This window comes from Oncorhynchus keta, chromosome 9 (genome assembly GCF_023373465.1).
Source record: "Oncorhynchus keta strain PuntledgeMale-10-30-2019 chromosome 9, Oket_V2, whole genome shotgun sequence".
NCBI lineage: Eukaryota > Metazoa > Chordata > Actinopteri > Salmoniformes > Salmonidae > Oncorhynchus > Oncorhynchus keta.
The window spans coordinates 15890134-15916513 of record NC_068429.1 but is presented as its reverse complement, the minus strand read 5'-3'; the positions used below and the strand labels follow the sequence as shown (position 1 = coordinate 15916513).

The 26380-nt window shown below is 43.1% G+C and overlaps 1 protein-coding gene across 2 annotated transcripts; it reads left to right on the top strand.

Moving 5' to 3' along the window:
- Positions 1–33: 33 nt before the first annotated feature.
- pkn3 (protein kinase N3) lies at positions 34–24132 on the top strand. 2 transcript variants are annotated; one of them, XM_035775583.2, is made up of 22 exons: positions 34–344; positions 1177–1456; positions 1792–1949; positions 3912–4041; positions 5388–5539; positions 5964–6186; positions 6456–6638; positions 11939–12048; positions 12986–13129; positions 16368–16443; positions 16533–16719; positions 16988–17087; positions 17376–17449; positions 17621–17696; positions 17891–17982; positions 18136–18312; positions 19569–19631; positions 20195–20271; positions 20535–20677; positions 21086–21193; positions 22586–22666; positions 22764–24132. In XM_035775583.2, the coding sequence occupies exons 1-22, from the start codon at positions 324–326 to the stop codon at positions 22944–22946; spliced, it is 2838 nt and encodes a 945-aa protein (XP_035631476.1). In that variant the 5' UTR covers positions 34–323; the 3' UTR covers positions 22947–24132. The 2 variants fall into 2 exon arrangements, with proteins under 2 accessions (XP_035631476.1, XP_035631477.1); XM_035775584.2 differs by having other exon boundaries at positions 35–344; positions 1795–1949.
- The last annotated feature ends 2248 nt before the right edge of the window (positions 24133–26380 follow it).

Here is a 26380-nt window from a genome sequence, read left to right as displayed (position 1 = left end):
GGGGAGGAGTCGATGTTTATTCAAACCATCAGCCGTGTGTAATGCCAGGAAGTCCAGACAGTTTGCTTTTGCCACCAAATCTATTCAATGGATGAGGAACTGGTACGTGCGAACGCTTTACTGCGCCTTGGTCACTTTTTGTAACTTTTACAACTTTTAGTTGTCGGTCGTGGTATTTTAACTGGTTATAAAGTTGTTCAATTGTGTTTCTTTCGAGCGAAACTGGACGAGACGCTGACTTGAGCTGTGGTCAGTGTATGGCTATTTTCCCAACCCTCCCAGTTTCAAATCAATAATCGCGTTTCTGACATTTTGAGTCTGACATGGCAGGTTTAACACTACAGGTAAGCACAGATTGTTTTATTTAGCCTAATTGTGCGCCTTTTATCGAACTGTTATTCAGCTAGTAGAAAGAAGCAATGGGTTCACAACTTCACAACTTTTCTTATCGGTTCAGTTTGCTGAGTAGTTGGCTAGCTTGCTAGCAAGCTGACGTCAATTTACTATCTACAATAGTTTCTCTCTCATCAAGTTGTGTTTCTACCACTGTCTCGTGAAATCCTTGTGAATAGCACCAGACAATGAAGGGTTTATGGTTTCTGGTTAAACTGGTTTCCCCACTTTACTTAGCTTTTATTAATTACCTTTTCATAATTCAACAATGCAGCCTGGGAAATAAATAAAGTAGCTAGCAAACTATATCAACCTGTTTGTTTCAAAGGTTCGTGTTACTGTTGACAGTCAGATAGGGGATTTTCCACTTGTAACCAGCAATCAACTCCATTGGCAGACATGCTGGAGAGTTATCTACTCTCGGTTCTCTACTTCTCAAGCCATAACACTGCTCCATCACCAACTACAATGTGCCTTTCTTGAAATATCCAGTGCTAAAAAGCATAAATGAGTAGTTACAGTATTAATTCTGATTTGGCCGGTGGATGTCAGGGTGTGTCAGAAGTGTGGTCAGATGATTCAGTGTTTCCCTTAGCCTTTAGGCAGGGGGGGTTGTTCTTCTATAGAGCTTCCGTCTACAAATGTTCTGATTGGACAAAAACTGGTGCCACATGCAAACACAACACATTGCCATATACTGGCCCGGTTGTTGCAATTTGCTCTTACATAAACTGTTGCCAACTTGCCACATTCCATTCATCAAAAGTTCCATCCCTCCCAAAGCACCTGCCTGCGGGCCGGTTGGACGGGGACATCCTGGACCCGGAGTTCCAGCAGCGGCTGGAAGACGCACGCACCCTGCTGAGGCAGGAGATCCAGCGGGAGCTGAAGATCAAGGAGGCGGCCGAGAGGCTGCGGCGGGCTGTTACTAACCGCAAGAGCGCCGCCGAAGTGGAGGGCCAGCTGAGGGCGTCGAGCCGCAAGCTGGAGCAACTGCACTGGGAGCTGCAGGAGCTCAACACCCGTGCCATCACCCCCAAGCCCCAGAAGGACAGCCCCACAGGTAATAATCATGACTGTTCTCAGATCTGGGTTTTTCTGTGAAGCTGACTTCTATGGTTGACAATGACCATATACATGGGAGTTAGCTTTATAACACATACAGGCTAGTAATAATCATGATTATGATGATCATCATGACAATATTAACTTTTGACAAATTATGCTCAATCTGCAAATTATGCTCAATAAAACAGATACTATTAGCAGTAGGAACAAGTAATTGTACTTTTTTGTTGCAAGGAATAGGCTAAGACTAATTGTTCACTGTATAGGTTTTTCAGCAACTGTATCCCAAACTTTCTGTCCTGTCACTCACTGCTTATGTCTCTGTCAAAGCAGATGGCAGCACGTCGCCTGACCCATGTCGCTGGGAGGAGGTGACATCCCCGCTTGCCGGGCGCATCTGTGCCCTGAAGAAACAGCTCACCATGGAGACCAAGGTGAAGCAGGGGGCCGAGAACATCATCCAGACTTACGTCAGCAGCTCCGTCAAGGTTTGGCACATGCATAGTGTAATTGTGTCTGTCAAATGAGCTTTCCATGTAACACATGCCACTAAGGTGCTGTCTAATGTAGTGGCTTGTATATTAGACACAAGACTCCCATTTGTTTTGTCATTTTGAATGTTCAGTAGGCACACTGTTGAACTCTGCACTGGCAGCTAGTGATTTATACCTCCACTGCTCTGTGCGTTTCAGACTCTGCTTGTGTATGGAGTTCCCACCACATGCACATACTCACACACTCAAGAACACTCAGGCACACCTCTCTTGCTCTCTCTCACACAGTCACTCTCTCACAGTCACTCACACACTCGCTCTCTCACACACACAGTCACACACACTCTCTCTCACACACACACAGTTACTCAAACTTCGAGATATGCTCACACCAACATAAACCCAGTCGGCTCAGAAGAAGGGTGTGTATGTGTGGACTTCTCTCCTCCCAGCATTGCAACAGCAGCAGACCATGTGACTCTATGCCAGCCAATGTAGTTGTAGGGTATAGTCAGCCAGGGTCCTTCCAGGCACAGAGTTAAACTTGTCCTTTGGACGGAAGTCTGTTTCCAGAGGGAGAAAAGCAAGAAGGAGGGATGAAGTTGACTGAAGGAGGATGATTTCAGCATGCTGCTGTTCTGAGAAGCTGGGTGTCTTAAGTGTTGTGAGTGAAGGGGACAGATGGACCGAGTATGGTGGTCTGTGTTGCTAGCCAGTGAAGAGTGGATAAACTCTCTGTAAATGAGCAGCCCAGGAAGGACACCCCGACATAAGGGGGGGGGGTGGTGTAACATATTGCATATTCTTTACAAATGCTGTTATGAATTAGAGGAAATTGTACCTACACACACTGAAGGCTATAAAGCCGAAACGTCTGTACATGATGCAGTGGAAACAATTAAAAACATTGAATAATGAAGTAAGCTTTATGCAACATCTTTTTGAGTGTGAACCCATTACACCTCTTTGCATTTCAAGGTGAGGCCAGAGAGCGGCTTGTGAAACGATCTACTCTGTACGAATGTGATTAAAAATCTAACACTAGCCATAACCAATTACCAGCTGTAATCCTCACATTAAGGGTTTTAGGGCCATAGGGTCTTGAGGACATTCATAAATTAGGACTTTTGTAAAGGGAGAAATTCTAGCAAAAATGTGCTACTAATGAAAAATGGAAAGTGGGCTTGTGTGGGTGCAGGCTTTTGTTCCAACCAAGCAGTAAAATACCTGAGGGATCATTTCTAACGTTTGCAGCATGAGTTCCTAAAATGAGTAAGGTATGCCCGATTTACTGTAACAGTGAGTAAATCTGCATACTAACAACTGTGGTGCTGCAGAGAGCACCTCACTTTCACAAGCAGACGAGATCCTCTTCTTTATTAGTAGGTTGATCACCTGTCACACTTTCCTGCCTTGAATTGCGATTTAGATTGGTTTGTTGCTAACGCAGCATCTGACCCAAGGGGTAACTACACTGCTTCCCTTCCCCATCTTCTCCATTCATGAGAATGAAAGGATTGGCTAGGTTACACCACCTTGCTTTTACTTTGGAAATTCTATGGGGACACCTCCCGAGAGTGTTCACATCAGAGGAATGGTGCTGCTTGTAAAGGGTTGGCTGAGCTGTCAATTAAAACTTTGCAAGGCAGAGTTCTCGGGCCCCATTCATCATGCTGTCGCAGACTTTGAGGGAAGGCGTGTTAGTTGAGATGGGTGTTGGCTATTACAGGGCGGCAGGTGTCCTAGTGGTTAGAGCGTTGGGCCATTAACTGAAAGGTTGCTGGATCGAATCCCCGAGCTGACAAGGTAAAAATCTGTCGTTCTGCCCCTGAACAAGGCAGTTAACCCACTGTTCATAGGCCGTCATTGTATGCTGTATCGTGGACAAGTGAGGTACAGGACATGGCTGACTTGTGCACTATTTGGATATTTTTTTGTGTGGTCTCCCCTCCCAAGGACCGTAAGATGCTGTCCATGGCCCAGCAGATGCTTCAGGACAGCCGCACCAAGATTGAGCTGCTCCGCATGCAGATTGTCAAAGTCACCCAAGCTAGAGAGGGGGAGCGGGAAGCAACAGAGACAGACGGTGAGATATATATATATACACACACACAGGTTGTGTATGTGTGTGAGCTTGTTTGTCCCTTACCATGTCTTTGTCTTGGTTATACACTACATGGCCAAAAGTATGTAATTACCCCTTCAAATCGGCTATTTCAGCTACACCTGTTGCTGACAGGTGTATAAAATCGAGCACACAGCCAAGCAATCTCCATAGACAAACATTGGGAGTAGAATGACCCGTAATTAAGTGCTCAGTGACTTTCAACATGGCACTGTCATAGGGTGGCACCTTTCCAACAAGTCAATTCGTCAAATTTCTGCCCTGCTTGAGCTGCCCCGGTCAACTATTAGTGCTGTTATTGTGGAAACATCTTGTAGCAACAACGGTTCGGCCGCAAAGTGGTAGGCCACACAAGCTCACAGAATGGGACCGCTGAGCGCTGAAGCGCGTAGCATGTAATAATAGTCTGTACTCGCTTGCAACACTCACTACCAAGTTCCAAACTGCCTTTGGAAGCAACGACAGCACTTGAACTGTACGTCGAGAGCTTCATGGAATGGGTTTCCATGGCTGAACAGCTGCCCACAAGCCTAAGTTCACCATGCGCAATGCCAAGTGTCGGCTGGAGTGGTGTAAAGCTCGCCGCCATTGGACTCTGGAGCAGTGGAAACGCATTCTCTGGAGTGATGAATCACACTTTACTATCTGGCAGTCCGACGGACAAATCTGGGTTTGGCGGCTGCCAGGAGAACGCTACCTGCCGACTGCATTGTGCCAACTGTAAAATTTGGTGGAGGAGGAATAATGGTCTGGGGCTGTTTTTCATGGTTTGGTCTAGGCCCCTTAGTTCCAGTGAAGGGATATCTTAACTCTACAGTATACAATGACTTTCAACTTTGTAGCAACCGTTTGAGAAAGGCCCTTTCCTGTTTCAGCATGACAATGCCCCCGTGCACAAAGCGAGGTCCATACAGAAATGGTTTGTCGAGATCTGTGTGGAAGAACTTGACACAGGCCCCTAAACCAATCCTACCGAACAACTTTGGAATGAATTGGAATGCTGACTGTGAGCCAGGCCTAATCGCTCAACATCAGTGCCCGACTTCACTAATGCTGTTGTGGCTGAATGGAAGCAATGTTTCAACATTTAGTGGAATGTTTTCCGAGGCCGTTATGGCAGCAAAGGGGGGACCAACTCCATATTATTGGCCATGATTTGGGGATGAGATGTTCGAGCAGGTTTCCACATACTTTTGTCATGTAGTATATGTGTTACTGTACATTTGGTGTTTTTTCCAGTGCCGTTCTTTTTGATTGTTTGTCCATTGGTGAATAAATGCTCGACCATTCCTCATCCCTCCCTGCAGGCCGTCCCTCTGAGACTATCAGTCCTCTAGAGCTGCGGGTGGCTGAGCTACGGCATCACCTGAAGATCGAGGCTGCCGTGGCAGAGGGGGCCAAGAATGTGGTCAAGCACCTGGGCGGGCGCAAGTTGCAGGACCGCCGCGCACTGGCAGAGGTAGGGCACCAGGATATAGCTGAGGTCTTTAGAGGACATCTGGTAAATACAGGTCTGATTCCTTTTGGGTTGCAGCTTAAAGATGGAATCTGCAGTAGGGGGAAACGGCACCACTGTCCGTCCCACAGACATTGTTATTGTTTTAGTTTTTTTGACGAAGCAGAAGTGGGGAGCGTTGTGCATCAAGGTAAAACAAAAACAAAAATGCTGTACTTATGTTGCCGTTCTATGCAATGATGTCTGAGCGGGAAAAAATTGTTATTTGTTTGCAATAACTTCTTTGTTGTAATATTGCAAAAAGGACGTGGCAGTTTCACCGTTCATGTTTTCCTGGCTGGAAACATTAGTTATGTGTACCTGGTGGGTCACAAGGAAAATCTAAAAGTGTGTTTCTCATGTATCTGACTGTATATGTGTCCCCCAGGCCCAGACAAGGTTGCAGGAGTCGAGCCAGAAGCTGGACCTGCTGCGTCTGTCTCTGGAGCGCCGTCTAGCCGAGCTGCCCGGGGACCACCCCAAACTGTCTGTTATCAAGGAGGAGCTCACACTGGGTGCCTCCTCGCCCTCCCTGGGTCTGCAGCTGGAGCGCCTCCACTCCACCTCTTCCTGTTCGTCGTCCTCCTTCTTCAAACCTGCCACTCTCACAGGTAACGGACAGCGTTGTTACTCTATGCTATAGCGGCCTGATTTAGTTAACTATTCCAAATATGTGTGTGTGTGGTACTTTTTGGTCTCATTGTGTTATTTTTGTAAGTTTAAAAAATATATATTTTGTTATCGTATAGTATATTGATGTCACCCTGAAGGAAATTACTCGCATGAAAAGACTGTTACCAAGGACATGGAGTTTGAATTGCCTTCTCAGGGCAGTAAGCCTGAACTAATGTTCCCTGTATGTTGTCTCGTCGCTCTCCAGGTCGGTTGGAGGTGCGTCTGATGGGCTGCCAGGACCTGCAGGAGTCAGTGCCAGGTCGGTGCCGCATGGCCTGCATCACCTCCACCCCCGGCAGCCCCTCCGAAGCCAAGTCCCTGAAGATGAGGGCCGGTCTCTCCGGACGCAGCACCAATGGCAAAATCACCAAGACCGATGAGCTCTCCAGTGAGTCGACACTAGTCCTATGCAAATGTTGTTTTACATTTGAATTACCTCCATAAAAATACAAGTCATGGAAAACATGCAAATGTTTCGTACTTTTATATCATTCAGGAACAAGGAGTTGTCATTTACTTACTAGCAGGGTGTCCACAGGTCCTTGAGTCGTAGTCTTGTATCTGATTTAAAAGCCTTAAGTTCTAAAATGTCTTAAATTGAGTTTTTAAAGGTTCTCAGAATCTGCGACAGAGATGACTACAGTGTTCTCGTTATATTGTGCTGCTGCTTAATTATTCCACAGTGATAAAACCTCAAATAATACTTTCAAGATGTTAGAGAGCTATCCAACCACCTGTTAGAGAGCTATCCAACCACATGTCTCTGTGTGTGTACATGTGTGTGAGTCAGGCTGTTGCCAGAGGAAAGAGCTAGGTAGAATGTACAATTTTATAGACTAACTAGAGCTGGGATGATAAACAAAAAATGACCAACGACTTTTCCCTCCTCTGTTAGAGGAATTCTAAATTCCTATATGTTTTGTAGCCAAAACCAAATTCACACTCTATCTATTTCATAATAAGTTGTACATTTATTTGCATGAAATGGCGAGAGACCAGTCTTAAAAACAAGTTCAGCATTTATTCTTGATGAGTACTGACCCAAAATACAAAGAACATTTCATTTTAAAGAGAAGATTAAAATGACGTCATCAGTTCTCATACTTTCTCCGATCCACACAATAGTGCAGTGTCTTCAGGTCTGGAGAGTGTCTTCTACTCCCCTCATAAAACAAACATTCCAATCTGTCTAAAAGATATACTCTTCTCCACTAATGGAACATCAAAGAACATTTTTATCTGTCTAAAGAGATATACTCTCCTTCTCCCTTAAACCCGCAAGGTAAAGACAATTCATTCGTTTTACCTACATTTTCAGTCCTAGTTTAACAAAAAAAAAACATTTCATACCACAACATAATAGTATTGAAATTAATGGTTCTAATTTAAATGTATACATAATTAATCATTTCAACTATAATTTCCTCCAACACCTCTTACCGAAGCAATTTTGCTTACGTCAGTGATTGGGCTACACAACGTTCCTGTAGATTTTTTGGGGGTTCTAAAACCATTCTTTGGTCAACATTAATGTGCATTAATTAACCTGCTTCCTGCAATGAAAGTATCTGTCCTGTCCCTGTTTTGCTGCTGGTGCTCACTCCTTCTCCCCCTTTACACATGAAGTGAAAGGAAAGATGCATACTGACAGTTGAGCAATATTTCAAATGTAATTACGGGGAAGACTGTTTTTAAAACTACTATTGTGTAAAGAAAAATTAAAAAGTCCATAGAGAGGAAATGACACCACTTTACTGATTATGTAATCGGGATGATACTGAGTGTGCCATTTGTGGATAATACATCAAGTAGCCTATATAGGTCTACCAAAAAAGTTTTTGTAGTACATTACATTTACTGTTTGATCAATTGCATGCTATCTAGCAACAATATCGTATTTAGAGTTAGCAATGTAGCTAATGTTTTGAGTTCCTACTTCCTCAGGTGGTAGATTGTTGCATAGCCTAGGCCAATATGCACCAAAAACATGCAAGCAAATTCATCTCTAAAGAGCCCAAAAATATATCTTGATAATTCTGGATCTTATTTTGACATATTGCGCATCAAAATAGCCATCATGCAGTCCATGAACATGTTGGATTAAATAGCTACAGTTGAAGTCAGATGTTTACATACACAAAAGCCAAATACATTTAAACTCAGTTTTTCACAATTCCTGACATTTAATCCTAGTAAAAAATTGCCTGTCTTGGGTCATTTTATTTATTTCATCACATTCCCAGTGGGTCAGAAGTTGACATACACTTAATTAGTATTTCGTAGCATTGACTTTCAATTGTTTGACCTGTGTCAAACGTTTCGGGTAGCCTCCCCCAAGCTTCCCACAATAAGTGGGAAGTGAATTGTGGCCCATTCCTCCTGACAGAGCTGGTGTAATTGAGTCAGGTTTCTAGGCCTCCTTGCTCGCACACGCTTTTTCAGTTCTGCCCACAAATCTTCTATGGGCTTGAGGTCAGGGCTTTGTGATGGCCACTCCAATACCTTTACTTGGTTGTCCTTAATCCATTTTGCAACAACTTTGGAAGTATGCTTGGGGTCATTGTCCATTTGGAAGACCCATTTGCGACCAAGCTTTAACTTCCTGACTGATGTCTTGAGATGTTGCTTCAATATATCCACATAATTTTCCCTCCTCATGAAGCCATCTATTTTGTGAAGTGCACCAGTCAAATCAAATCAAATCAAATCAAATTTTATTTGTCACATACACATGGTTAGCAGATGTTAAATGCGAGTGTAGCGAAATGCTTGTGCTTCTAGTTCCGACAATGCAGTGATAACCAACAAGTAATCTAACTAACAATTCCAAAACTACTGTCTTATACACAGTGTAAGGGGATAAGGAATATGTACATAAGGATATATGAATGAGTGATGGTACAGAGCAGCATACAGTAGATGGTATCGAGTACAGTATATACATATGAGATGAGTGTGTAGACAAAGTAAACAAAGTGGCATAGTTAAAGTGGCTAGTGATACATGTGTTACATAAGGATGCAGTCGATGATGTAGAGTACAGTATATACATATGCATATGAGATGAATAATGTAGGGTAAGTAACATTATATAAGGTAGCATTGTTTAAAGTGGCTAGTGATATATTTACATAATTCCCATCAATTCCCATTATTAAAATGGCTGGAGTTGGGTCAGTGTCAATGACAGTGTGTTGGCAGCAGCCACTCACTGTTAGTGGTGGCTGTTTAACAGTCTGATGGCCTTGAGATAGAAGCTGTTTTTCAGTCTCTCGGTCCCAGCTTTGATGCACCTGTACTGACCTCGCCTTCTGGATGATAGCGGGGTGAACAGGCAGTGGTTCGGGTGGTTGATGTCCTTGATGATCTTTATGGCCTTCCTGTAACAACGGGTGGTGTAGGTGTCCTGGAGGGCAGGTAGTTTGCCCCCGGTGATGCGTTGTGCAGTCCTCACTACCCTCTGAGAGCCTTACGGTTGAGGGCGGAGCAGTTGCCGTACCAGGCGGTGATACAGCCCGCCAGGATGCTCTCGATTGTGCATCTGTAGAAGTTTGTGAGTGCTTTTGGTGACAAGCCGAATTTCTTCAGCCTCCTGAGGTTGAATAGGCGCTGCTGCGCTTCTTCACGACGCTGTCAGTGTGAGTGGACCAATTCAGTTTGTCTGTTGTATGCCGAGGAACTTAAACTAGCTACCCTCTCCACTACTGTTCCATCGATGTGGATAGGGGGTGTTCCCTCTGCTGTTTCCTGAAGTCCACAATCATCTCCTTAGTTTTGTTGACGTTGAGTGTGAGGTTATTTTCCTGACACCACACTCCGAGGGCCCTCACCTCCTCCCTGTAGGCCGTCTCGTCGTTGTTGGTAATCAAGCCTACCTTAGTCCCTCCTGCAGCAAAGCACCTGCAGCAAAGCACCCCCACATGACGCTGCCACCCACATGCTTCATGGTTGGGTGGTGTTCTTCAGCTTGCAAGCCTCCCCCTATTTCCTCAAAACATAACAATGGTCATTATGGCCAAACAGAACTATTATTAAAAAAATAAATAAAAGGTAAGATCTTTGTCCCCATGTGCAGTTGCAAACCGCAGTCTGGCTTTTTTTATGGCAGCTTTGGAGCAGTGGCTTCTTCCTTGCTGGGAGGCCTTTCAGGTTATGTTGATTATAGGAGTCGTTTTACTGTGGATAGATACTTTTGCATCTGTTTCCTCCAGCATTTTCACAAGGTCCTTTGCTGTTGTTCTGGGATTGATTTGCACTTTTCGCACCAAAGTACGTTCATCTCTAGGAGACGGAACACGTCTCCTTCCTGAGCGGTATGATGGCTGCGTGGTCCCATGGTGTTTCTACTTGCATACTATTGTTTGTACAGATGAACGTGGTACCTTCAGGCATTAGGAAATTGCTCCCAAGGCTTGTGGACGTCTACACATTTTTTTTTTACTGAGGTCTTGGCTGATTTCTTTTGATTAATCCCATGATGTCAAGCAAAGTTTGAATGTAGGCCACTAAATACATCCACAGGTACACCTCCAATTGACTCAAATTATGTCAATTAGCCTATCAGAAGCTTCTAAAGCCATGACATAATTTTCTGGAATTTTCCAAGATGTTTAATGGCACAGTCAACTTACTATATGTAAACTTCTGACCCACTGGAATTGTGATACAGTGAAATAATCTGTCTGTAAACAATTGTTGGGAAAATGATTTGTCATGCACAAAGTAGATGTCCTAACAGACTTCCCAAAACTATAGTTTGTTAAGAAGACATTTGTGGAGTGTATGTATTCAAACTTGTATGTAAACTTCAGACTTCAACTGTAGCTTCTTTGATACCTGATTCACTGAATGAGGGAATTGTTTTATTATACTTTTTGGTTGCAGTCAGTTTTAGCATGGTACCTCCCAAGTGAGCTACTGGGTGTGTAGACTTTTGTTCCAGCACCTCAAACACACCAGGTTCTACAAATCAACTTCTCATCGGGACCTTGTTAAGCTTACTTGGGTGTGTTTGAGCAGTCCTAGCGCTCCAGATGGAGAGTTGACCACATCCTTTATACAGTAACAGTTCTGTATATTTGACTTGAAGGCATTTTTTCACAGGGGTATCGTATTGAGTATCGTTATACTAAGCTGATAACATTATTGGTAATTCTGAAAACATAGTGTGTGATCTAGCTAATGGGTAGCTTAAATCAATGCAGATGGGAAACCTCATGATTCAGCCATCTATAGCCTAGCAACTATGCTACTACTTAGGCGACAGGAGAATGCCAATTGCTAAAATACCACACCTGCCTGATATGAGCTATGTAGGCTATAACCAGCCCTGAAATACTACTTATTGCCAATATTGGCTCACTTTAGGAGAGGAATATTAGCAGGTGTGTGGTGCATGCAGACCAAAACATTTGTATTGATTTGCATTCCAAGTGGCACTTTAAAAAGGTCAGTCTTACATTCAACTTCATGGAACCTGCAGATAGCCTGTACTAAGAGCAGAAATCCTCACCTTGAAAAGTAGCTAAGGATATGGCTCTATTCTCTTTGGAATGAGAGGCATATGATCATTAAACCCAGTATCTTTGGTTGTGGTAATTTAGTATCCCAGTCTATCTGACTGGGACAACTAGTGTGTGTCTGGAGGTGTACTGACTGTCTATCTGTCCCACTGTATGCTGTCCACAGCGGAGATAATTGCGGTGCTGAAGGTGGACAACAGGATGGTGGGCCGGACACACTGGAGAGCCCTGAGCAAGGACGCCTGGGACCAGAGCTTCAGCATCGAGCTGGAGCGGGTCAGTGTTTTGTTTAACACCAGTAGGAGCAGTTCACACATTCTATTCCTTTGCATGGAAACTGTATTTTCTCAAAGTAACAATCTATTGGTGCCATGAGTCATGTTAAATAGTGTAGAAATGCAGGAAATTGGCTTTAGATTGCAAGAATAATTATCGGGAGAACCCCCAGCCTTCAGTTGTCCCCTACACATCTCAAAATCAAAGTTACCGGTACTCCACTTCCAAATAGTTGATCTATCAATGGCACTCTTGTCTCATCGATGCTTAAAGCAAGAGTCTGCTGGCTTTAACAACTCTCAGCTATTGGGATACCAGTGAGCAATCCCACTGCTAATCCTTTAACACTTTCCACTAATCTCAACCATAGCCCCATGCCAGGCTTTTGGAGGCAATGGTTGAGCTCGAAGACTACTTTCAGCTCCTAGCTCAAGGGCACACGCTACTTTGTCCCCATCCTCTCAATCAATCAGATGTATTTATAAAGCCCTTCTTACATCAGCTGATGTCAAAGTGCTGTACAGAAACTCAGCCTAAAACCCCCAAACAGCAAGCAATGCAGGTGTAGAAGCACAGGGGCTAGGAAAAACACCCTAGATAGCCCGGAACCTAGGAAGAAACTAGAGATGAACCAGGCTATGAGGGGTGGCCAGTTCTCTTCTGGCTGTGCCGGGTGGAGATTATAACAGAACATGGCCCAGATGTTCAAATGTTCATAGATGACCACTGAGTCTTAAAATGGCACATCTGAGTGGCGCTGTACTGGTATTTTGGATTGTGCTGCTGAAAGCCTCGGGCTGGGGCATTTTAAAGATGAACAAGATTAAGTGTTATTTATTGTAGAGGAAGATGAGGTGTTGCAGTCTGTAAACATTTTCCCTGCAAATCTATTTGCATTTCTTTCCCTAAAAATTACTAACTAAAAGTCTGTTTCCAGTCCAGGGAGCTGGAGATTGGGGTGTACTGGCGGGACTGGAGGGCTCTTTGTGGGGTCAAGTTCCTACGTCTAGAGGACTTCCTGGACAACCAGCGCCACGGCATGTGTCTTTACCTGGAACCCCAGGGCATGCTGTTCGCTGAGGTAACAAGCACCCTTATTTCACAATCACAATAAGACATTGTCACAGTCAATATTATATATCCCACAATAAGTAATCTGTCACGATCTCTGGCCTTAATGGCCACGTACTCTTATAATCTCCACCCGGCACAGCCAGAAGAGGACTGGCCACCCCTTAGACCATGGGTGTCAAACTCTGGCCCGTGGGCCAAATTTGGCCCGCGGGGTAATTATATTTGGCCCGCGAGACAATACCAAATTACTACTAGAGCTGGCCCGCCGGTATTATACAGCGCATTCACCACTAATACTACAAATCCCATAATGCTCTGCTGTTTTCGCGCGCCAATCAGGACAGGACCCAGAAACGCTCTCTCCTCTGTGACAGTAGTCATAGCAACATAGACGCTACAACTGTCAGCGAGCTAACCCTTCCCAAAAATGGTGAAAAGAAAGGCAGAAAACAGGAGCTTTCTGGACAAGTGGGAGGCAGAATATCTGTTTACATATGTAAAAGACAAACCTGTTTGTCTTGTTTGTGGAGTCAACGTGGCTGTAAGTAAGGAGTACAACATTAGACGACACTATGAAACGAAACACCATGACAAATACAAGGACCTGGACATGACTCAAAGGAGCCAGAAAGTAGAGGAGATGAAAATAAGTTTGGTTTCACAACAGAATATGTTTAAAAAAGCCACATCACAAAGCGAGGCTGCTGTAAAGGCTAGTTATATAGTGGCAGCAGAGATCGCAAAATCAGCCCGGCCCTTTAATGAGGGAGAGTTCATGAAAAAGTGCATGATGAAGGTTTGTGACCTCGTATGCCCAGAGAAAAAACAAGCATTTTCAAACGTGAGCCTGAGCAGGAACACAGTAGCTGATCGCACATGTGATCTTGCCACCAATCTGTATGACCAGCTGATGGAAAAGGGAAAAGATTTTGTTGCGTTCTCCCTCGCTGTGGATGAGAGCTGCGACGCATCTGATACTGCTCAGCTGTCAGTCTTCATCCGTGGAGTGGACTCAAATCTGTGTGTTACGGAGGAGCTATTAGGATTCAAATCAATGCATGGCACAACCACAGGAAAGGAAATCTTTGAGGAGGTTTCCAAATGTGTAACTGAAATAAAGCTGCCGTGGGATAAACTCGTTGGATTAACGACAGATGGTGCGCCAGCGATGTGCGGTAAAAAGAGTGGACTGGTGGGCATGGTTCGGGAGAAGATGCGGGAAGAGAACTGCAGGTGAGCTAACTGTTTACCACTGCATCATACATCAGGAAGCACTGTGTGCCAAAGCCCTAAAGATGGAACATGTTATGACCACAGTAACACAGGTAGTTAACTTTATAAGAGCCAAAGGTCTAAATCACCGCCAGTTTAAATCTTTTCTGGAGGAGTGTGGTTCGGAATACGCAGACGTGCCGTATCACACAGAGGTGAGATGGCTAAGCAGAGGAAAAGTACTGAACAGATGTTTCGAGCTGCGTGAGGAAATATGTCAATTCCTGGAAACCAAAGGGAAGGATGCAGCAGAGCTCCGGGAGCAAAAGTTCCTGTGTGAGCTGGCCTTTCTCTGTGACATCTCGAGCCATCTCGATGCGCTGAACCTGCAGCTTCAGGGGCGGGGGCGCATCATCACAGACATGTACGCTGCAGTGAGGGCCCTCAAAACTAAACTGTGCCTGTGGGAGAATCAGATGCTGCAAGGAAACCCTTGCCATTTTCCCTGCTGCCAATCCATAAAAGCGCAGATCTCTACCGCCGTGTTCCCATGCGCACAGTTTGCTGAAAAACTCAGTGTTCTCGCCGCTGAGTTTAGCCGGCGATTTGCCGACTTCGATGCCCAGAAATGCAAGTTTGAACTGCTTAGTAATCCCTTCGCAGTTGATGTGGAAAATGCACCAACCAACATCCAAATGGAGCTGATTGAACTCCAGTGCAACGACACGCTGAAGTCAAAGTATGATGCTGTGGGCGCCGCACAGTTTCCACGGTTCATCCCTGACACAATGCCTCAGCTCCGCACCCAAGCTGCTCAGATGCTCTCCATGTTCGGCAGCACTTATCTATGCGAGCAACTTTTCTCCTCGATGAAGATGACCAAAACAACTCACAGGAGACGTCTGACTGATGAACATCTTCGCTCGATACTGAGGATTTCTTCAGCTCAGAGCTTGAGCCCAGACATTGATGAACTAGCATCCAAGAAGAGATGCCAGGTATCTGGCTTGGGCACATCAGATTAGACCAGTGTGCAATAATTAACTTTTTCTTTATGCACTTTTTCTTGCTACAAGGCATGGGCTTGAATGGTTCATTGATTTATTATCACTTTATTTGTAAAATTATTAGCCAGTGGAAAAAGTTGATTTTGGTATTTAAATCAGAAGGCTGCAAATAGAAAAGAGGCATACAATTTTTATTTAAATTTTATTTATTTAATAAATGAATGCCATTGATGTGTTTTTTCATTTGAAATTCGATTTTGCATGTCTCCACTATTAAATTATATATTGTATGGTAATAAGCGATGCTTGTTCCATATTCAATGTTAAAGCAAAACTTGTTTGGGTCCATATTAAAAGGTTAATTTGTTCAATGTTGGCCCGTGACTTTGTTCATGTTTTACATTTTGGCCCACTGGGTATTTGAGTTTGACACCCCTGCCTTAGACCCTGGTTCCTCTAGGTTTCTTCATAGGTTCCTGCCTTTTCTAGGGAGTTTTTCTGTAGGCACCATGCTTCTACGTCTGCATTGCTTTGGAACAAGTCTCTTAATGTCCTTGAGTGGCCCAGCCAGAGCCCAGACTTGAACCCAATCGATCGAACAACTCTGGAGAGACCTGAAAAAAACTGTGCAGTGACACTCCTCATCCAATCTGACAGAGCTTGAGAGGAACTTGGAGAAGAATGGGAGAAACTTCCCAAATACAGGTGTACCAAGCGTGTAGCGTCGTACCCAAGAAGACTTGAGGATGTAATCGCTGCCAAAGGTGCTTCAACAAAGTACTGAGTAAAGGGTCTGAATACTTATGTAAATGTAGCAGCTTCTTCTTGTTTTTAGCTGATAGGAGTGGAACCCGGTGTGGTCGTCTGCTGCAATAGCATAATTGTTACAATCACCATATGCATTATGTTTGATATGAAATCAACACCATCTCTTCTAGATTATGTTACCTGACCACAACATTGACCACTGCTCTTTCTTTTTGATGCTACAACCTCAGTTAACCATTGTTTTACTGTTTATTGTAGGTGACATTCATCAACCCTGTCATTGAGTGGCATCCTAAGCTTCAGAGACAGAAGCGCATATTCCCTAAAGAAAAAGGTATATGTTCCTGATATTTTTCAATATATCATGACATGGGAACCGATCAAACTGTCTTTAGCTGTCTTTACCCTGTACCCCGTTCTCAGGGAAGAATTTCCTGCGGGCGGCCCAGATGAACATGAACTTTGCCACGTGGGGGCGTCTGATGATGAGTGTCCTTCCCCCCTGCAATGGTTCCTTGCAGGCCATGAGCCCCCCACTGGTGGGCTCTGACATGGCCATCACCTCTCCCCCCTCCATGGAGAAGATGGCCAAGTCCACCCCCCCTCTAAGGTAAGTTGGAGGGTGCACCCAGGCCCCTTTTTAAGAAAGACCAACTGTAAAATTGATTTTGTGGCCCACATTCACAAATATTCTCAGAGTAGGAGGGCTGGTATAGGATCACTTTTGTCTTTAAGATCATAATGACCAGAGTATGGACAGGGAGGGCCTGATCCTAGATCAGCTTGAAAGTCAAGCATTTCACTGTACTTGTGCATGTGACACTGGTATTTATTACAGTAATGGAAATGTTTTCTGAAGGCTAGTTCTGTCATTGTAGAGATTCTGCTGTGGTGAAATTGGACTTCAGTGAGGAACGCCCCAACAATGTGGGGAAAACTCTCGCTTCAGAATCCATGTGGCAAACCACTCTCTCTCAGGTAGGAGACTAACAGGAAAAACTCATTTTTATTTTTAAGATTGCGTTAATATATTAATATAATAGTTTTAAAAATATTTTGTTTCAGGAGTACTACAAAGTCTCCGCTCATAGTTTCACTCATATGAATAGGATTGTGTTCTAGACATTCTGTTTCCATGGTCTCACTTTCACAGTGACGTTGCAGTTCTACAGCATTTAGGGGCTCGTACACTCATGTTTTTTTTTTTGAGTATCAAATATCTCAGTCTTCAGGTTATTTTTGTTCTCTCTCCCTTCCTTCCCATAGTCTTCCAAAGGTCATTCAACAGAGGATAACAGGCCAACGCCCAAGCCAAAGACTGTATCTCAGCCTACTCCTAAGTATCTCTCTCTCACTCAGTATAACCTACTACACACACACACAGCAGTAACCCAAATCCACTACTTATTTTTTAATCCCCGTCAGGACTGGAAGTGATGTTTGTAACCTAGTTATCTAACCCCCCTCCCTCCTCCTCTTTCACGTTCCCTTCTTGTTTGGTCTGTGTTCAGGAGGGAAGGGAATGGTGGGATGCAAATGGAAGATTTCAACTGCGTCTCGGTTCTGGGGCGAGGACACTTTGGAAAGGTACTGTCACACTCACAACCCAAGGCCCTCATACCTAAAGAATGGAACTTTTTATTTAGTTACACTGGGTTGTATTCATTCAAATGTTTTGCAAAGAAAAGCAAAGAGTCCAAGTAGTTCTTCCCTGTTTTCTTCTCTTTGGTGTTCACAACCTTCTCACTGTGTTGCACCTAAATCCTTCCCACTGCCCCAAGGTCTTGCTGGCAGAGTTCAAGAGGTCAGGCAAACTGTATGCCATCAAAGCCTTGAAGAAAGGGGACGTCGTGATGCGTGATGAAGTGGACAGGTGAGGGAGCACAGTGAGTGGATTCAGACATACCACAGGTTGAGGGGACCGGATCAGAAAGACTAGCAGTTGCGTTCCACCTAAAATATACTATTATTATTATATATGTATTTTTTTGTGCTTGTTCTTTTGTGTGCACATGTCTGATTTTAGTCTAATGTGTGAGAAGAGGATCTTCGAGACGATCAACTCTTCCCACCACCCCTTCCTGGTGAATCTGCACGGCTGTTTCCAGACGGCGGACCACGTGTGCTTTGTGATGGATTACTCCCCCGGGGGAGACCTCATGACCCACATACACACCAGCATCTTCACTGAGAGACAGGCTCAGTAAGCCTTACGCAACACACACACAGGCCCCATTATGACAGCAACCTGAGTGTGAAGCATTGCAATTCCAGACTGTAAGGCAACAAAATATGCTAATAGTGCAAGGGTCGTGCACATTTGCTACAGGAACATGTACAGTTGAAGTCGGAAGTTTACATACACCTTAGCCAAATACATTTAAACTGTTTTTCACAATTCCTGACATTTTAATCCTAGTAAAAAATCCCTGTCTTAGGTCAGTTAGGATCACCACTTTATTTTAAGAATGTGAAATGTCAGAATAATAGTAGTGATTTATTTCAGCTTTTATTTCTTTCATCACATTTCCAGTGGGTTAGACGTTTGCATACACTCAATTAGTATTTGGTAGCATTGCCTTTAAATTGTTTAACTTGGGTAAAATGTTTTGTGTAGCGTTCCACAAGCTTCCCACAATAAGTTGGGTGAAATTTGTCTCATTCCTCCTGACAGAGCTGGTGTAACTGAGTCAGGTTTGTAGGCCTCCTTGCTCGCACACGCTTTTTCAGTTCTGCCCACAAATTTTCTATGGGATTGAGGTCCAGGCTTACGATCTTCGTCCCCATGTGCAGTTGCAAACTGTAGTCTGGCTTTTTTTATGGCGGTTTTTGAGCATTGGCTTCTTCCTTGCTGAGCGACCTTTCAGGTTATGTCGATAAAGGACTCGTTTTACTGTGCTTATAGATACTTTTGTACCTGTTTCCTCCAGTATCTTCATACGGTCCTTTGCTGTTCTGGGATTGATTTGCACTTTTCGCACCAAAGTACTTTCATCTCTAGGAGACAACGCGTCCCCTTCCTGAGCGGTATGACGGCTGCGTGGTCCCATGTTGTTTCTACTTGCGTACTATTGTTTGTACAGATGAATGTGGTACCTTCAGGCGTTTGGGAATTGCTCCGAAGGATGAAACAGACTTGTGGAGGTCTACAATGTTTTTGGCTGATTTCTTTTGATTTTCCCATGATGTCAAGCAAAGAGGCACTGAGTTTGAAGGTAGACCTTGAACTACATCCACACCTCCAACTTACCAAAACTATAGTTTGTTAACAAGAAATCTGTGGAGTGGTTGAAAAACAAGTTTTAATGACTCCAACCTAAGTGTATGTAAACTTCCAACTTCAACTGTACTGCAAATAGATAATTCAGGCTAGTCTAATTCTCATACAAAGGGTACAGTAATGAGTACGAGCTTTAGTTGATGTATCTAAAATCACCATTATATGTGTGCCTTATTTAGGTTCTATGCCTCCTGCGTGCTGCTGGGACTAGAGTTTCTGCACCAGAACAAGATAGTTTACCGGTGAGTAAGTTCTCTCAGCACTGCTTCCCAGCCCTCCGCCTTCACACACCGAAGAAGCTACCTGTGGGTCATTACTTTCCCGACAATGTAGTTATCAATAGTACTATAAAACATTAAGTCAAGTACAACAAAAACACACTTAGAAATAATAACTCAAAGTAAGTAAGCTATATACAGGTTCAATTGATTCTTGTCCCATCTCATCCTGTCATGTTTCTCACCTCCTCTCTCGGGGATCTGAAGCTAAACGACCTGTTACTGATCTCTCTCTTCTCTCTCAGTGATCTGAAGCTAGACAACCTGTTACTGATCTCTCTCTTCTCTCTGTGATCTGAAGCTAAACGACCTGTTACTGATCTCTCTTCTCTCTCAGTGATCTGAAGCTAGACAACCTGTTACTTATCTCTCTATTCTCTCTCAGTGATCTGAAGCTAAACGACCTGTTACTGATCTCTCTCTTCTCTCTGTGATCTGAAGCTAAACGACCTGTTACTGATCTCTCTCTTCTCTCTCAGTGATCTGAAGCTAAACGACCTGTTACTGATCTCTCTCTTCTCTCTCAGTGATCTGAAGCTAGACAACCTGTTGATGGATGCAGATGGTTATGTGAGGATAGCAGACTTTGGATTGTGCAAGGAAGGTATGTACGGTACATTATGGTTATGGCATTCCCTTTGACACCCACTGTCCCACCCACTTGATTTATCAAATGAACAGTCGGTGTTATTAGGTTTAGGTTGCACTTTAGTTCAGTCATTTGCTTTTAGCCCTGGGCTAAGCAACGCCTCACTATTAATAGTGGGACAACAGCGTCAAGCTGTCTTGATGCACACCCCTCCAATCCCGTTAAAGTTATCTTTCCCTGTCGTGTGTGTGTGTGTGTGTGTGTGTGTGTGTGCGCAGGTATGGGTCATGGAGACCGCACCTCCACGTTCTGCGGCACGCCAGAGTTCCTAGCCCCTGAGGTGCTGACAGACAATAACTATACCCGCTGTGTGGACTGGTGGGGCCTGGGTGTCCTCATCTACGAGATGCTGGTGGGAGAGGTCAGTAAAATAGAGATGAATAATGGAACCTAGAGGATCTTTCTGGTCAGTTGACTCACAGGTCCACCCCTTTGGTGAATCTAGAAAGTATTTTGAGGCCTTGGTTGAATTTCCGTGTTTGGTCCAGAGAAATTAATAGAGTTTAGACGTTTCTGGTCAGTTGGCTCACAATGTCCAATGTCATAAGGTGAATGCACCAATTTGTAAGTCGCTCTGGATAAGAGCGTCTGCTAAATGACTTAAATGTAAATGTAAATATTGGGATCCCATTAAGTATTATTCTGATGATTGGTCTTGCTAGAATTAAGATGTTTTCGGATGCTAAAGAGTGAGGTTGGTTGGGCTTTTGTTGCTCTCTCTCTCTCTCTCTCTCTCTCTCTCTCTCTCTCTCTCTCTCGTCTGTGGCAGTCTCCCTTCCCTGGTGACGATGAGGAGGAGGTGTTTGACAGCATAGTGAATGATGAGGTGCGCTACCCCAGGTTCCTCTCTCCAGAGTCTGTCTCCATCACCCAGAAGGTATGTGGGCCATCACTCAGTATACTGCCTTGTACAGGTCTGGATTAGAGGTCGACCGATTATGATTTTTCAATGCAGATACCGATTATTGGAAGACCAAAAAAGCCGATACCGATTAATCGGACAATTTTTGTATTTCTTTCTTTCTAATAATGACATTTACAACAATACTGAATGAACACTTATTTTAACTTTATATAATACACCAATAAAATCTATTTATCCTCAAGTAAATAATGAAACATGTTCAATTTGGTTTAAATAATGCAAAAACACTTTCTTCTCCAACACTTTAAAAGTGCAATATGTGCTATGTAAGAAAGCTAATGTTTCAGTTCCTTGCTCAGAACATGAAAGCTGGTGGTTCCTTTTTAACATGAGTCTTCAATATTCCCAGATAAGAAGTTTTAGGTTGTAGTTAATATAGGAATTGTAGGACTATTTCCCTCTATACCATTTGTATTTCATTAACCTTTGACTATTGGATGTTCTTATAGGCACTTTAGTATTGCCAGTGTAACAGTATAGCTTCCGTCCCTCTCTCTCCTCGCTCCTCCCTGGGCTCGAACCAGCAACACAACAACAATTAGCGCACGCTAACTAGTTAGCCATTTCACTTCGGTTACACGAGCCTCATCTCGGGAGTTGATAGGCATGAAGTCATAATCAGCGCAATGCTTGACGCACAAAGAAGAGCTGCTGGCAAAACGCACGAAAGTGCTGTTTGAATGAATGTTTACGCGCCTGCTTCTGCCTACCACCGCTCAGATACTTAGATACTTGTATACTTAGTCAGATTATATGCAATGCAGGACACGGGATAATATCTAGTGATTATGATTTATTGTTTTTTATAAGATAAGTTTAATGCTAGCTAGCAACTTAACTTGGCTTACTGCATTCGCGTAACGGGCAGTCTCCTTGTGGAGTGCAATGAGAGAGGCAAGTCGTTATTGCGTTGGACTAGTTAACTGTAAGGCTGCAAGATTGGATCCCCTGAGCTGACAAGGTGAAAATCTGTCGTTCTGCCCCTGAACAAGGCAGTTAACCCACCATTCCTAGGCTGTCATTGAAAATATGAATTTGTTCTTAACTGACTTGCCTAGTTAAATAAAGGTATAAAAAAAAATGGCGCCCAAAAATACCGATTTCCGATTGTTATGAAAACTTGAATTCGGCCTTAATTAATCGGCCATTCCGATTAATCGGTCGACCTCTGGTCTGGATACAGGTTACCTCTTTTTATATAAAAAAATAATCGTATTACGTTGTCTGAATCAACAACAAACTGCATTGCAAGTACACAAAATGAAAACTGAGTGGGAAAAAAACATACAAAGATGCATAGTGGGGGGGCATAAACTGAGCCAGGCTTTCCTTAATGTGCTGCAGCTTCTACAAAAGAACCCTGAGAGAAGGCTGGGATCAGGAGAGCCGGATGCCAACGAGGTCAAGAAACACAGGTTCTTCCAGGTAAAAAGTAGCTTAATTTGGGGCTTTTGTGTAATTTAATTTCAGTTGAGCATCGCCAAGATTTTGGTATAGTACATTTGATGTATGATGTTCCCAGGGAGTGGACTGGGCGGCCTTGCTTCACAAAAAAGTGGTTCCTCCGTTCTTGCCGCGCATCAGGACGCCGGGGGACGTCAGTAACTTTGACGAGGAGTTCACAAAGCTCAAGCCAGTCCTCACCCCCCCACAGACACCCTACTTTCTCACTGCAGACCAACAGGAGATCTTTGCCGATTTTTGACTTTTCCTCTCTGCACTGACCTTTTTAAACATGCACTGACGGATGGACAGACCGGACTGAAAGCAGAAACGGTTGCTGCTCCACTGAAGATGTTTCCTTTACTTCATTGTGTCAAACGGCTACCTGTGGCTGAATGAGTACTGACGACACAGGCTATCGTGATGCCCTCTTGGGTAGCCATCTTATCTTCAGGTCCATTACTGTTCATATGCTCCGTGGGTGATGAGAACTCCACCTGTACCTCTACAAGCCAATCAGAACTGGGAGCTCGGCCTGCCTTGTTCAAATCTGGATTGATATGTCGGTGTCTCTGTGTTGGTGTTCGACATTGACTTTTATTACAACTGTATTTGTCTTTTTTCATTTAAGAGGTTCCCACTCCATATTGATAGTATATCAACTAGGTTCGACATTAATATTGCCAAATCAATACTTGACATGACACTGTTTTGGTGCTATGTCAACAATAATCAATAGGCCATATTGTTGCACTTTTTTGTATTAATTTGTGAAACTGAACAAGAGTACTTTGTTTCAAACATTGCACCAATGCAATAATGAGTTTTTTTAAATTGGTTCTAATTAGGTTATGCATGACCTGCACCTCCTAACACTACACTCCATTCGTAAGAATCTTTGCTGTAAATGAAGATAGAAAAATATATTTATTGTAAACCCACTGCTGTTTTGGATCTTACACTGATTGTAGCATGTTTAGCCTGGGAATCGAAACTGAATCGCCATTCGTTCCTAGGCTAGTGTATGTTATGTTAATGGAGGAAACGGTCCCTGAAGATGTTTAAAAAGTGTATTGTGCTACTTTGAAATCAACCTATTCCATGGGTCCATCTTGGGCTGGTTTAGGCCATTGAATGTCATGTTGAAACTGACATCATCCGGAAGTATCTTTCTAAAAAAAAATAGTAATTGTAAGTAAACTTTTTGGAAGGATTATAGTTTGGAAGGATTATAGTTTAAGTATTCCTAGGGAGTCATTTTCATTCCATTCCAGTAATGAGTATATTGCCATTTATATATTGTATTTCATATGAATATACATGCTTTATTACTAAAATATATATGCTGTGAATTACAATGAAAAATATGCTGTGTCTAGAGATGAAACAAGTACGTTTTTCTTTACAATGCATGAAGGAAATGTAAATTAATAAATATATCTACTGGACTCTTGAAGCATTTTTCAGAATCAACCATTGTAATTAAATTTTCATAGGAGTACTGCATTTAATTATTTAAAATAAAAATGCATACATTTTGTTCAGAAATGGTTCACACTGAAATCGGCACTCAAGAACAAACATTAGTGTATATAAAATCACATCACTCATCTTCAAATTTTACTGGAAGGGCCAGAATGATTTTCCAATGTAGTCCATATTACCATTATTGCTTATTTCTGTTTTTCAGTGCTCTCCTATTGCACAGAAGATAAGCTAACGCTTGAGTTGGGGAACTCAACGCAAATCTGTTTTTACAGATTGCGTGCTGTAAAGGTACATTTCCAATTTGAGCCGACAACGCAGGAACATTGCCTTTACATTTCAATTACACTGTAAAGCTGAATTTCAGCAATAAGGTTTGAGTACAGCCCTTAGTCAATCAGCCACTTAGTGGCCACAGAGACACTGTCCATGCAGAGTTGATATTGGGGATAGGACACCAACAATGAACTAAATAATGCTCTAAAAAATAGTTTTATATCATGAGTATATGAAAGTACCTTTATACTGTAAATAACAGTTGGTGTATGACTTAGTAAGCTCAGGCCATAAGTGATTTTCATGTATCGGTTACCCAAACTTTCAAGGGCTTCATTTACACAGGCAGTCCAATTCTGATATTTTTTTTCACTAATTGGTATTTTGACCAATCAGATCTGCGGTGGTTGGTCAAAAGACCAATTAGTGTAGAAGAAAAAAAAGAGACCAGAATTGGGCAGACTGTCTAAATGCAGCCAAGGAATGGTGTGATCTATTCCGGAAATGTGTTTCCTCACACAAGTGTTCCGTCACAGCTCAAATTCCTAAAACTACAAATTCCTAAAAAAGTTTAACTCTTCAGTCTTCTAAATTATTCTTTGGACTGAAGAGGACATTGGGGTAGGTGGGAGTGTCCTACTGGGCACACTGGTTGAATAAACGTTTTCAAGTCATTTTAATTTTCATATATTGAAGCAACATCTCAAGACATCAGTCAGGAAGTTAAAGCTTGGTCGCAAATGGGTCTTTCAAATGGACAATGATCCCAAGCATACTGTGATGGCCCTGAATTTTTCTGAACCATCTCAGTGCAGCTCCTTCCAATAGGGCGCTTTCCCTTTAATTCCCTATTAAATAGCCAGCATCAGCTGCGCAAAAGTGGGGTTGTGATGTAGACGTGAATGAGGATGTGTTCAACCCTCAGTTCCGAAGCTTCTCTATTCCGTTGTTTTGTTGCCGTTAAACGTGTGTTTTGTAGCCTAAGAGAGTTTACCCAGGATCGGATCCACTCTTTGCGTCCGTGGACTACACCTCTCCGTTCTTCGTGGCCTTTCTCTGCTGGAGATCTATTGGCGGATTGGATTGTCTGACTGACCGACTGACTACCACCTTTTTGTATACGGTATTTCATTTGTTTTGATGTGATGTATACTGTGATTTATGTAGTTAGTTGCAGTTGAGGACTTAGTAAGAGTTGATACGCTTTATTAAAGTTCTGTGGTAAAATAATTGTTATATTGGTTGTATGTTTAATACTGGGTTTACGCTACACGGAATGAACGGACAAACATTGCGTGACAAAAGTCACTTAAGTTCACTGAACTCCTTTACCGGGCTGGACTCTTTTTAGGCCCGAGGTACAGGACATTTCTGGAGGAACCAGAACTCATTGTGTTATATTATTATATGTGTGTGTAATCATTGATGTTGTTAATACAACCCACCGTTACAAAACCGTTACATAAAAAATGGAAAGAATATAGTTGTTTTGGAAATTCTTTCCAATGTTTTAAGGGTTTATGAAAAGTTTATTTCCATCCTGACTTTTACATAAGTCCTTTGTATTGGTGTAGACTTGACGGACCAGATGGGACTCGTTCCCTCCCAAACCAAAGGGAGAAACCAATGTTTTCTCTAGTAGGCACAACCTACCTGGCACCCCTATAAATAATAACCTCAAGTCAAAACCGTTACAATACTTCCAAAGTTGTGGCAAAATGGATTAAGGACAACAAAGTCAAGGTATTGGAGTGGCCATCGCAAAGCCCTGATTTCAATCCTATAGAACATTTGTGGACAGAACTGAAAAAGAGTGTGCAAACCTGAGTCAGTTACACCAGCTTTGTCAGGAGGAATGGGCCAAAAGCTTGTGGAAGGTGACCCAAAACGTTTGACCCAAGTTAAACCATTTAAAGGCAACGCTACCAAATACTA

Bases quoted from the DNA above. Each gene is read 5' to 3' on its own strand.
- pkn3 (XM_035775583.2), top strand. From the start codon at position 324: ATGGCAGGTTTAACACTACAG. The intron at 12,049-12,985 runs GTCAGTGTTTTG...GTCTGTTTCCAG, and splicing joins TCAGCATCGAGCTGGAGCGG to TCCAGGGAGCTGGAGATTGG. The intron at 22,667-22,763 runs GTAAAAAGTAGC...TGATGTTCCCAG, and splicing joins AGAAACACAGGTTCTTCCAG to GGAGTGGACTGGGCGGCCTT.